At 36.8% G+C, this 11,988-nt stretch overlaps 1 protein-coding gene across 2 annotated transcripts; it reads right to left on the bottom strand.

Moving 5' to 3' along the window:
• Positions 1-1,079: 1,079 nt before the first annotated feature.
• Positions 1,080-9,623, bottom strand: itm2bb (integral membrane protein 2Bb). Of its 2 annotated transcripts, XM_051119087.1 has the most exons (7): positions 9,428-9,623; positions 6,468-6,599; positions 6,001-6,057; positions 3,285-3,491; positions 2,163-2,273; positions 1,875-2,025; positions 1,080-1,674 (listed from the first exon to the last, which is right to left on the bottom strand). In XM_051119087.1, exons 1-7 carry the CDS (start codon positions 9,500-9,502, stop codon positions 1,586-1,588), a joined length of 822 nt encoding a protein of 273 aa, XP_050975044.1. In that variant the 5' UTR covers positions 9,503-9,623; the 3' UTR covers positions 1,080-1,585. The 2 variants fall into 2 exon arrangements, with proteins under 2 accessions (XP_050975044.1, XP_050975045.1); XM_051119088.1 differs by lacking the exon at positions 6,001-6,057 and having other exon boundaries at positions 9,428-9,622.
• Between the last annotated feature and the right edge of the window lie 2,365 nt (positions 9,624-11,988).

The following is an 11,988-nucleotide window of genomic DNA, read 5'->3' as shown; positions in this document are numbered from 1 at the left end:
CCACCAGAGGGAGCAAATGAGCTCTTAAAGCACTCTTGCCAGCAGGAAGCTGCTAGTTTGGCAGTGGTTAGCAGGTTTCCCAGAAGTATGCGACCTGCTTCCTGCTGTTTTTGGTTTTTAAGCCAATCACATGAGCGGTACCTGGTGAAAATCTGAAATCACCTGAAAATGACTTTAGGCTCTTTCAAGATGCGTCAGCACTGCGCAGAATGATCGGCGTATGTGATATCAAAGTACGATCATTCTGCACAGCGCTGACGCATTTCGATCGATCTTTCTCATACTCATAATTCAGCGGAATAAACCTACAAATTACTTATTTATCTCTGTATAATGCATATAAGCTGGGATAAGATAAAATATTTCAACTTTCAATTAATGATGTAAACAATGAATATCTGAGCAAACAGGAACAGAATTTGAAGGATATTTGATGAGGACATCGCTTTACATTTATAGTGACTATTTTTTGACTTGAATATTTTTAAAAAGACTATTAAGGCTACATTTAAAAATAGTAAATTAATAGATAAATTTAGCAAAGCTGAATTTTCAGCAGCCGTTCGAGTCTTCAGCATCACATGATCCTTCAGAAATTATTCCAATATACTAATTCAATGCTCAAGAAACATTACTTATTACTATCAATGTTTAAATCAGTTCCATAGTTTTGTTTTTGTTTTTTTTGAAACCATGATTTAAAAAATAAAAAGTTCAGAAGAACAGCATTTATTTGAAATAGAAATAATTTGTAACATTGTACATCTTTAATGTCACTGTTGAGTACAGTGAATACTTTTGATTAAAAATAAACATTTAAATATCAGTGTGTACTGACAAACCTAGCAAAAATAACACAAACATGACAAACTTTTTTTTTTTTGGATTTTTCTGTTTATTTTTTGTTTCTTATACAGAATTCAAGAGCTTATGTCTAAAGACAGAAAAGTGTAAAGATATGATCTCATTTTAGCTTATGTACAAATTAGCAAAGAACAAAAAGTAATTTGTAGTCATTTTAAAGAAAGTGTTCTGTTTGTATGGTTAATCATCTTATTTAAAACAATATTTATATGTCCAAATGAAAAGTAAATTCAGGAAAACCTCAAATTGTAACATTATGCACTGTGACACTGCAACATTGTGATCCAGATTACACTAATTTGCTGAAACGTTTGAATATTATCAAGATGAAATACAGTAGATGTTGCAAACGTTAAATACAACAGAAACACTCAGTTTATATAAAGATGCAAAAAATCATACTTTTTTATCAATCTCATGGGAATAAATTATTAATTATTAAAATGCCTACTCTATTTAACTGATTGGACTTCTTTTCACTATGGTTAATCCCTTTTTGTTCTTGTGTGCAATATGTCCCTTTATTAGTCTAATATTCATAAAATAGCATAAAACACACATCACATGAACACTCAAACAAAATACACCCTTTTGTGCAGAAAAGACAATTTCACATTTTAGATAAAAAAAAATATATGTGGAAAAAAGGCCTATGAAAAAACAGACAGGCACAAAAGAAAAGGAAGAGCTGAAGATCTTCTGCGTCAGAGACTCACGTTCTTCATGGCTCGCAGATCAAAGTCTCCACAACAAACTTGTTTTCAAAATGGCGGATCTTGTGGCAGTTCAGAGCCTCACGTTTCTGCATACCTGCAGTGGAGCACATTCAAGTATACAAAACCTCAAACCTTGTTTATACGGTGACCGTGAGAGGAAATACTGTGGCTTCCTTCACTTATGCACATATTTATGCTTGAAATTTGAAAATAAGATGCACTGCGATAGTGGAAAGATGTAACCCATTTACTGTAAACAAAGTCTTATCAAATGATTTGTTTGTGTTCACTTACCCAGAATGGTGTCTCTGCGCTGCAGTCTGAACGTGTCTTTGTCTTTGCACAGGTTGTTTATGTAATAGCCCAGATCACTGGTGCTGTCCAGCCTCTCTGTAATCATCATCTCTTCTCGCATAAGGTACGTCTGAGGAAGATACATTCCTGCCTGGAAAAACACACACGGAAAGCATAAACTTAATGTCTGAAATGCATTTTTGTGTAAAAAAAAAACATTCACTCAAACACAAGAACCACTTACTGACAAATTCACAGCATCTTCTGTTATTAATGTGGCTGTTTTACCTTAATGTTGATCAGGAACTCATGGAAATCTCTGGGCGGCATGACGACAGATGTGTTCAGGGTGATGATGTAGCATTTGTCCAGATTCAGGTCGAGATAAGCAGTCAGTTTCTGAGAGAACAGAATGACACACAGGGTTATTCACTTGCTAACACACAGATTGTTTAATACCGAGAAAAGTATTTTAGTATTATAATGTAAGATGAAAATTTTCAAGTTTGAGAGGGGGGGAAAAAAATGAAAAAAATATAAGAATTATTTTTTGATTGTTCAGTATAGGGGTCGACCAATATGTGGTTTTCAGGGTCAATGCTGATACCGATTATTATAGATTTAATAGGCCGATAACCGAATAAAAATTAATGTTAAAATTAAGAAAAACAAGGGCTCTCGTTTCTTAAATTCTTTTAAATTATTTTATTGGCAAATCGGTTTTGAAAATGACCGATAACCATAAAAACGCTTAATAATGGTGCCGATAATTGGCCAGGCCGATAATTGGTGGACCCCTAATCTAAATATGTCAGTCTATAAAGGTTTTGTGGGATTTTTTTTTTTTTCAAATTTTTTATGTTGTTTTACAATCAATCTGTATTATGTATTTATGTAATTACTATTTGTGACACGAATAATAATTACATAAATACATCACAATTATTGATGTAAGCATACAATAACCATACAACTGTTCAAAAGTTTGAGGTTTTTGAAATAAGTTTCTTATGCTCACCAAAGGAGCATTTATTTAACTAAAAATACAGCAAGAATATAAAATAAAATTACAATATAAAATAACCGTTCTCCTTTTGAGTACGTTTTAAAACATAAGAAAATTATAATAAAAATTTCTGTGAAAATTCAGTTTCTGTGATCCAGGAAGTATGTATAAATCAAATATAATATTTCAAATATAATAACATATGTTCATAGTTGCTTTAACACAAAACAAGAAACTCACGAATATTCTTTTTGCAACCTACAATCTCAGAAACTGAAAATTCTATATTTATAATGGATACAAATACAGCAGCGTGACTGATAATATGTCAGGTGATTGATAATATGTCTGTGGTGGTTATGGATAAACACTGTGTGTTTGTGTGTGTCTGTGTATTTTTGTACCATGGTGAAGTCATGCAGGATGCCAGCTGGATCGCCATCTTTGAACTCAGGGACTGGTACTTTGATGAGCTCCACCTCATCATCTTCGAAGAAGCTCACATTCTCTTCAATCAGCCTCAGCGGTGAATCAATCTCCACCTCCACCTCCTCATCAAACTCATAGTCTTCCTCAAAGTACTTCAACCCACAGACGAACACCTGATCCTCCTGTTTGTTACAAATACATACAGCATTAACACAAATGGACAACAACATTTTAAAGAGCAGTTTGGAACCAACAAAATGTACACTTTTTGAAAGGCAAATCAACTTGTTTCTTAGCGTACAGCTGTCTGAAATTCTGCATTTTTCTTCAAGAATATTTGTGTCTTTTTCCCAAGGTGCGTTCACTTTATGAAGAGACGTCTTTGCATATGGTAATACTACTGACTGGTTTCTTGGAAGTTGCCAACATGTAAAATGACTCTTTCTAATTGCTATGCATTCTGGGTTGTATTTTACATAACTTTGTGGATTTTGTGAGGCTTCAACCAAGTGGCAGATGATTTTTAATTTATATGTCATGAAGTATTTGCTGCCACGGCTCCAACGTCAACCAAATACCACAGCGCTCACCCTTACCAAAATTTAGATAACGCACACTTGCTACTCATCCAACTCACTCATTAGGACTGATACAACGCACACACCTTGTCTCACCTCATTGTCCGGTTTGTACGAAGTGGACTACTTACCTGACTTCCTGATCTCCAGCGATTATTCTCCAGCGTGTCTTCCCTAGCTTCGTGTTTCCAGTGTCCTCTGTCTATAATTCCTATTGTCCAGGTACCAAGAATGTCAAATTGGATGCCCTCTCCCATCTTTAGGCTCACAAAGGAACCTGAAGTCCCATCCAGTGGTCATAGGAACTAACCACCTCTTCCAGTGAACCCGAAACAGTTCCAAAAGGGTGTCCCAGAACAAAGCGCACTCCACTCATCCACCCTCTTGCCTCCTCTTAATAGGGTTTCCCAACACAATGGAAACTGCAGAGCTCCTCTTCAATCATGTCTTCAAGTTCTTCAGGATTCCTGAGGACATAGTATCAGATTGGGGTCCTCAGTTTATTTCAAAGATGTTGAAAGTTTTCTTCACCCTCCTAGGTGTGACTGTGAGCCAGACACCAGCCCCAGTTGAAAGAGCAGATGGAGAGAAAGATCTAGGGGATTGGACCTTTCCTACGGCCACCAGAACTCTTGGAACCAGCTCTTAGGCTGGGGTGACTACGCTCAGAACTCCCTTCATCAGCCTACCGCTGGACTCACTTCCTTCCAGTGCGTGCTCGGTTATCAGCCTCCTTTGTTTCCATGGTCCGGGGAACCATTAGATGTCCCATCTGTCGACTTTGGCTTCCAAGAGAGTGAAAAGGTCTGGGACGCAGCTCACTACAAGCTTCAGCGGGCAGTGCGACGCCAACAGAACTTTCCAGTCTGGAGAGAATGTTTGGGTGTCCACCAGAGACATCAGGATGTGCCTACCATTTAAGAAGCTTATTGCCAGATATACTGGCCACTTCACCATCAGCCGATGGAGATCAACCTTGCCACTTATCAGCTGCACCTTCTGCACACTACAGAATCCATTTAACATTCCATGCGTCACTCCTTAAACCATATCACCCTCTTTTTCTGTATCCACAGAGCCTGGCCCAGCAAATCCTGGAAGATGGAACTGGGTACACAGTGAGAGAGATCCTGGACTATCTGGTCAACTGGGAAGGTTATGGCCCAGAGGAACACAATTGGGTCCTCAGAGATGATATCCTTAATCTAGCCCTGCTCACAGCCTTCCACGGCTCTCATCCTGATTGTCCTTTGTCTCAAGGAAGAGGTCAACCATCACGACGTTGGGATCCTTGGCCCTCACGAGAGGGGGGTACTGTCACCAAATTGCCTGGCTCCAACATCAGCCAATCACAGAGCTCACCCTCACTAGAATTCTGATCACACACCGCCTGCATCTGAAAACTGAAAAATGCTGCCTTCGGAGGACGTATTCCAAGGTAGGAAGGCTACAAAGTTAGCTTCACTTCCTGCCTCCTGAGACACATTCAACTGACTGATTTTTAAAGGCATCATAGATGTATCCTTTCGCTGCCTTTAATATCCCACAATTCTGTGCGTTCCATTCCGTCATAGTTGAGCTAATAAATATAGATGGTATCTGAAAGTTGCGTTTGGTTGTCAGTTTGTGTGTAAATGTATATTTCTGACTAACTTTTTGCACTTTTGATGTTATTTCTAGTAAGAAATCAGCATTATATTATTTAAATATTCGTTTACTTATCACCAAAACTCCTCCTATCTTCTTGTAGATCATTAAACCATTACGCTGCCTCAGAAGCCTGTCTGAAATCAGTTTCATGAGGTGCCTTTATGCAAAAATGCTGCCTGCATTGCCTCATAAGGCAGCGAGGCAGCAAGTCAGCTGCCTAGTTTTTCGGATTCACCCACCTGCTACTCACCCAGCTCTCTCATTAGGACTGCTACAAACACGCACACCTCGTCTCACCTCATTGTCCGGTCTCGTTTGCACGAAGTGGACTACTTACCTGACTCCCTAAACTCCAGCAATTACCTCTAGCGATTGTCTCCAGCGTTTCCTCCCTTTCTTCGTGTCTACAGTGTGTACAAACTCTGTCTACAAAGCTGTGGAAAGGGATTACCTTTATACTCACCGATTGCAAAGAAGTGTCTGCATCCTTTCTTTCATCCGCTCTGCCATTCTCCTGCAACTGTAGCAAAGGAAAGTTATGTTATCAACTTTACTCTCTCCCTTGATTATATATCTGAACCGCAATCTCCACCTTGATTGCCAATTTGCTTTGCGCTGTAGTAATCACCTCGTTAATTCCATGTATCTGTTTTTGAGTCTACATTCTGTAACATTTGCTGTCTATGCTCGATTATATGCTTAGTTGCGTTTGCATTTCAGAGTAAACCTGTGACCCAATTCTGGGACACAACCCAAGCCATCAGCTGAAAATTACTGTTTCATGAAACACTGCTTCAAGGCTTAGTCTGATTATGAAATAAATGTTATAGAAAGGAATCAAAATTAAGATAGACATCAGTGCAAGATGACACATGTTAGATGTTATGATGTTTGTTTTTGATTTCACTATGGTTACGTCAGTTATCTTACCTCAAGCACATAGTATCTGTACAGGTAGGCTCCACCCACCACTATGCCTGAGAGAACGAGAGCCAATCCCAGACAGAAGCACCAGCACCACAATTTAGACTGCGGACGCACCAACACCGCTGCTTCAGCATCCTACAGGACACAGACACAATCACACAGACAAAAGACGGTTACAACATTACATTTGAACAATTACTTACTTATATCTATACCTATATATATGCACACACTACTGTTTGAAAAAATATATACTTTTATTCAGCAATAATGCACTAAACTGATTAAAAGTGACAGTAAAGACATTTATAGTGTTACAAAAGATTTCTGTTTCAACTTCCTATTCATTAAGGAATCTTAAAAAAATTGTTTTTAACAGTGATAATAACAAGAAATGTTTATTGATGATCAAAAATGATCATCTGAACATTTTACATCTACATTTTAAAATTTATACAATAAAAAATGTATTTAAATTATAAATATTATTTTACAAATTACTGTTTTACTGTGTTTTGAATGAAACAAGGCTTAAAACAAGAACAGGTCCACGTGAGAATTAAAGTGGTCTATCCAAGTTATAAAGAGTAGTTTTAAAATACTTAAGGAAAAGATATGAATATTATTGATAGAGATGAATTTTCATTGTTCAAATGAATGCCTGATTTTAAGCACTACGTATAGTAGACAGTACACAACAAGGCCTCTCTCTGCGCAGCCTGACCCGACCTTCAGTCGTGTCCCTGTAGACATTCACACGCAGCTCACAGAACGCAGATATCATCTGCCACAAGACACACCACAAATGAACCTAAAGTCTATTCAGAGCCTATTTTAAACAGAAATGATGGCAAATGCCAATTATGAGACAAACCAAACAAAAAAAGTGAGATTCACACTGCATCTCTTCTGGTTTCAAGTCAAGAGGCGTTAAAACAATTTAGAGTCAGCAACTTCTGCAAAAAGTCACGAAGAGGAAAAACCTATAAATTGTAAACTACGTAAGTGCGTTTTTATTTAAACAATAAGCACAACCATGAATTGAAAGAGAAAGTTCATCTAGCAGTTTCGTTTTGAATAGCAGAAGGGGAATTTATGTGACTATCAGAATTATAAAAAGAGACACAGATAACATGTATAATGCAGAAGGCAGAAATGCATTCAGACCTCCTTGTTTCATGTTGCTCTACTTTTTTAATCAAAGTAGCTTATCCTAGTTTAATATCCTGTAGTCAGTTCTCTTTTGTTTTTGCACATTCTCTTATGGATGTAACCACACAGTCCTTTATTGAATATACGTAGGCAAATGTTGGACGGCCTTGACCAGAAATTACAGTTGAGAGTCTTCTTGAATGCTTCATGAATCAGGCATTTCCTTGTTCCACAGTAAAATCAGATACATTTTTTACTATATTTACGTATGCTATATGTGTGTATTTTGCATTTCGGTTTCTTTCTTTTTCTTTCTTTCTGTTTTTAGCTCAATGACACTCCAGTTGACATACAGCAGGGAAATGAACAATAACAATCAAGACAAGCAGTAGAACAGCTTTTAGTTTCAAGCTTAAGTTGAGGTCTAACTTTTGTATTCTTCACTTGCAGTTCTGACTCCTTATGCAGAAGTTGCTTGTATCATAAACATGTTTGAGAGCGCACATATTAAACAAGTCTCAACCCGTCTGTCTTTCACAACCCATGAAAAGCACTCACATATATAACAGTGAAGTCTCCTCTAAGTGAGTGCAAAGCATTTCTAAAGTGTGTTGTGAGAAACACTTCTAAATTATGTCTGGAAGAATACTATTCAGAGAAACACAATCATATGTACTGCTTCCATCTCACAAAACACACACATACACAAAATGGTTATGTCCACTTCACAGGTCAACTGGAACACACCTACTGTTCCAGCACCACTTGCACATAATCTATCCTTGATTTGGTCATTTTGACTAGTATGGCCTAATATTATATTATTATTAATAATTATTACTGTGTGTATTATATGTTTGTATTACAGAATGCAAATATCATATATCACAAGTATTTTTATTTTTTTTAAATTAAAAAAAAAAAAGTGCGAGCTGACAAAGATTTTTTTAATCAGCTTTCAGATATAATAAGTGTCAGTGAGGCAACAATAGGCTTTGTCAGCTGCCAACAAACACGCGCGCGCACACACAGGCAACTCGGGACAGTCTGTTCAGGCAGTCTCACACCCAACAATACCAGGAAATTATACGTTTATTAACATTTTATTACACTTACAAAATACACAATGGCAAACAAGGTTTCTGTCAAAATATCATAGTAACTAACTACAATTATTTTTACCTGACTTAAACTCTGTGAACTTGGTTTTAGTAACCATCAAAAAAATAAAAACATCTCATAGAGGCTTGTGTAAATTACTTAAAATTTGATTATCAAAACATACACTAAATACACCAAAAAAAAAAAAAAAAAAAAAAAACTGAAAATTAAATACATCAAATATTATTTAAAGATAAAAAGGAAAATATACATAAATACTGAATTAAAAAAGAAAAACTTTTTACTTTGAGGACTAAGACAACTCTTTATATAAAAAGGGCAGGTAGTTGAAGTTATTATTAAACTAATGAGGTGAAATGAACCGCGGTACATTTTACCAGGGTATTAGTGATTACAAGAGTGATTAACCGTGTTTGACAAAGTTTGGGCCGTCAGCCATTTTATAACACTTTAACTCAACCTGATGAAAGTTTAATGCGCAAACGTGAACAAAGAAACACATTTACTTCTGCATTTTTAGATACTTATTATACTTCTCTAAAGATAATATAAGAACAATGTGAACATATAACTGGACTTTTCGATTAAAAGGCTTAATTGCGACATAATATAACGCAACAATCCTAAAATGCGGTTACGCAATTCAAAAGAAGTAAATATACAGCAAGATTTGTTAGTAAGTACAGTACCTGTACACCAGTGATGAGACTTTCCTTCTTTGGATCCTTTACGGCCAGAGCCTTGTTAAAGGCAACTTTAACCATACTTAAAAGTTGCTGTAAGTTGTTATTTCCGCGAGATCGAGAAAGAATAGACAGAGCAAAATGAAAGCGTTCAATTTCCTGATCAGCAGCGATGTCTGTGTGTGACGCACATGACAGATCAGAACATATACAGCTCTCACTGCCTCTAGTGACAACTACTTGAAAATCAACTACAACACTTGGAAAGTACCACTGTGGCAAGCACTTCTTTTAACGAAGCCTGGGTTTTCACAGGGTTCTGTGACCCACTAGGAGGCCTTACCATAGGTGACTCAGCAGCATGATTTGATATGATAAAACAACTTTGAAAAAAAGCCAAAAACAACAATAAGCACTGAATAGCGTCTGCCAGTGTGGCGCCTTGTATTGAGAAGGTTGAGGAACTACAAGATAAGTGATCCTGGACCACAAAACCAGTCATAAGTAGCACGCATATATCTGTGGCAATAGGCAAAAATACATTGTATGGGTCAAAATGATCATTTTTTCTTTTATGCCAAAAAAAATCATGTTTCATGAAGACATTTTGTAAATTTCCTACTGTAAATTCATCTAATTTCTGATTAGTAATATGCGTTAGAACTTCATATGGACAACTTTAAAGGGGATTTTCTCAAAATAATCCTATTTATTAAGCTTACAGATGACATATTCCAAAAACTGACCACTATGACTGGTTTTGTGGTCCAGGGTCACATATAACTGCCAAAAAAGCTATTTGTTTCCAGTTGTTGTTGCTGCTTTAAACAGTATTTGTAACTACTGATTGCCATGGCTAGGGTTTAATTTAATTCTTCACAGCAAGATTAAAAATGTTAGCTACTTAAAGATGACAAAAATGAATTTTTGCTTATTGACAAAAAGTTAATATCTGAATCACACATCTCTGTGGAACATCAACATTTGTTGACATGTTCAAATTACCCATTGATTTTTATTCAAATGTAGGAACATTTGCATCTTCTAGGACTTATCATGAAATTTAAACGTACTGTAAAAATTTGCTAATTTTAGTGATTTTTAAATGACATAAAAATGGAAATCTTTATAAAGAATCTACATTAATATAAACGAGCAATCAAAAATATATATACACTACCGTTCAAAAGTTTGGGGTCAGTAAGACTTGTAATAGTCTTTAAAGAAGTCTCTTATGCTCATCAAGGCTGCATTTATTTGATTAAAAATATAGAAAGAAACAGTAATATTGCAAAATGTTTTTTACAATATAAAATAATGTTTTTTATTTTAACATACTTTAAAATAGAATTTATTCCTGTGATGAAAAGCTGAATTTTTATCAGCTTTTACTCCAGTCTTAAAGGGATAGTTCGCCTATTTAAGACATGAAGTTGTATGCAATCCTTACCAGCACTATAGTGTATACACACTGACCCACTCTGTGATCACCTCCCTGGTCAGAGTTCTGGCCGCTGGAAGTTTTTCAAGAAAGTAGTCCCGGTTAGTTTCCGGGGCCTCAAAACTGTGTGTTTTTACGTGAAAAAAGTATATGCGTTTCAAAGCTTGATTAATTTACATCACAAAAAACACTCCAGACAAAATTCATACCTCAGTTTTAATCTGCACTATGTTCTTTCCATTACCGTCAATCCGCGCTGCTGTCAACGTCAACAGTGCGCACGTTCCGATCAGCTGTTCCATAGTGTTTACACACTCGAATGACAACGACGTAAAAAGTAGAAAATTAACAATGGTGCGAACTTGTAAATTCCCAGGTTGTGACCACAAGAATGTGCCGGGATCACCGTTCAGATTCCATCGTTTTTCTGTTTCGGATATGGCTATGAGACAGCTTTGGCTGGTTGCCATCGGCTATTCTGCGGGAGCTAAAATATCCAGCATCAAGGATTTTCGTGTGTGCAGTGCTCACTTCAGCGAAGACGATTACATCCCCAACCAAGGAGGAAAAAGCAAAAAATGGATTTTAAAGATTTTCACTTATAAACACGATGATACCGACACAGGTTCCGCATAGTTACAGACAATAACAGCAATAGCGAAGCATCATATTTTGTTGTGTTATATAGATTCAACTTAATTCATCAGTAAAGACATTTGCCGATTTTCTCACCACATAGACAGTCGATTGTTGTCGATGCTATCATTGCCCCGGTTAGCATATTCTCAGTGTAGCCTAAAAACTGACGTTAGCTTCAAAATAAACCTGTTGTATGCGACATAAAGTTAGTAAATAGAGCTTACCCATGGTACTGGTACAGCAGAACTCTTTAAAATCCGTTTTTTTGCTTTTTCCTCCTTGGTTGGGGATGTAATCGTCTTCGCTGAAGTGAGCACTGCACACACGAAAATCCTTGATGCTGGATATTTTAGCTCCCGCAGAATAGCCGATGGCAACCAGCCAAAGCTGTCTCATAGCCATATCCGAAACAGAAAAACGATGGAATCTGAACGGTGATCCCGGCACATTCTTGTGGTCACAACCTGGGAATTTACAAGTTCGCACC

This window comes from Labeo rohita, chromosome 9 (assembly GCF_022985175.1).
Source record: "Labeo rohita strain BAU-BD-2019 chromosome 9, IGBB_LRoh.1.0, whole genome shotgun sequence".
NCBI lineage: Eukaryota > Metazoa > Chordata > Actinopteri > Cypriniformes > Cyprinidae > Labeo > Labeo rohita.
Note: the sequence above shows the minus strand (reverse complement) of the source record. Positions and strands in the feature narration are given on the sequence as shown.

Excerpts from the sequence above, each read along its gene's own strand:
- itm2bb (XM_051119087.1), bottom strand. The coding sequence starts at position 9,502 with ATGGTTAAAGTTGCCTTTAACAAGGCTCTGGCCGTAAAGGATCCAAAG. Across the intron at positions 6,600-9,427 it reads GTCTCATCACTGGTGTACAG|GATGCTGAAGCAGCGGTGTT; the intron begins GTACTGTACTTA and ends TGTGTCCTGTAG. Across the intron at positions 1,675-1,874 it reads GCGCAGAGACACCATTCTGG|GTATGCAGAAACGTGAGGCT; the intron begins GTAAGTGAACAC and ends GCTCCACTGCAG.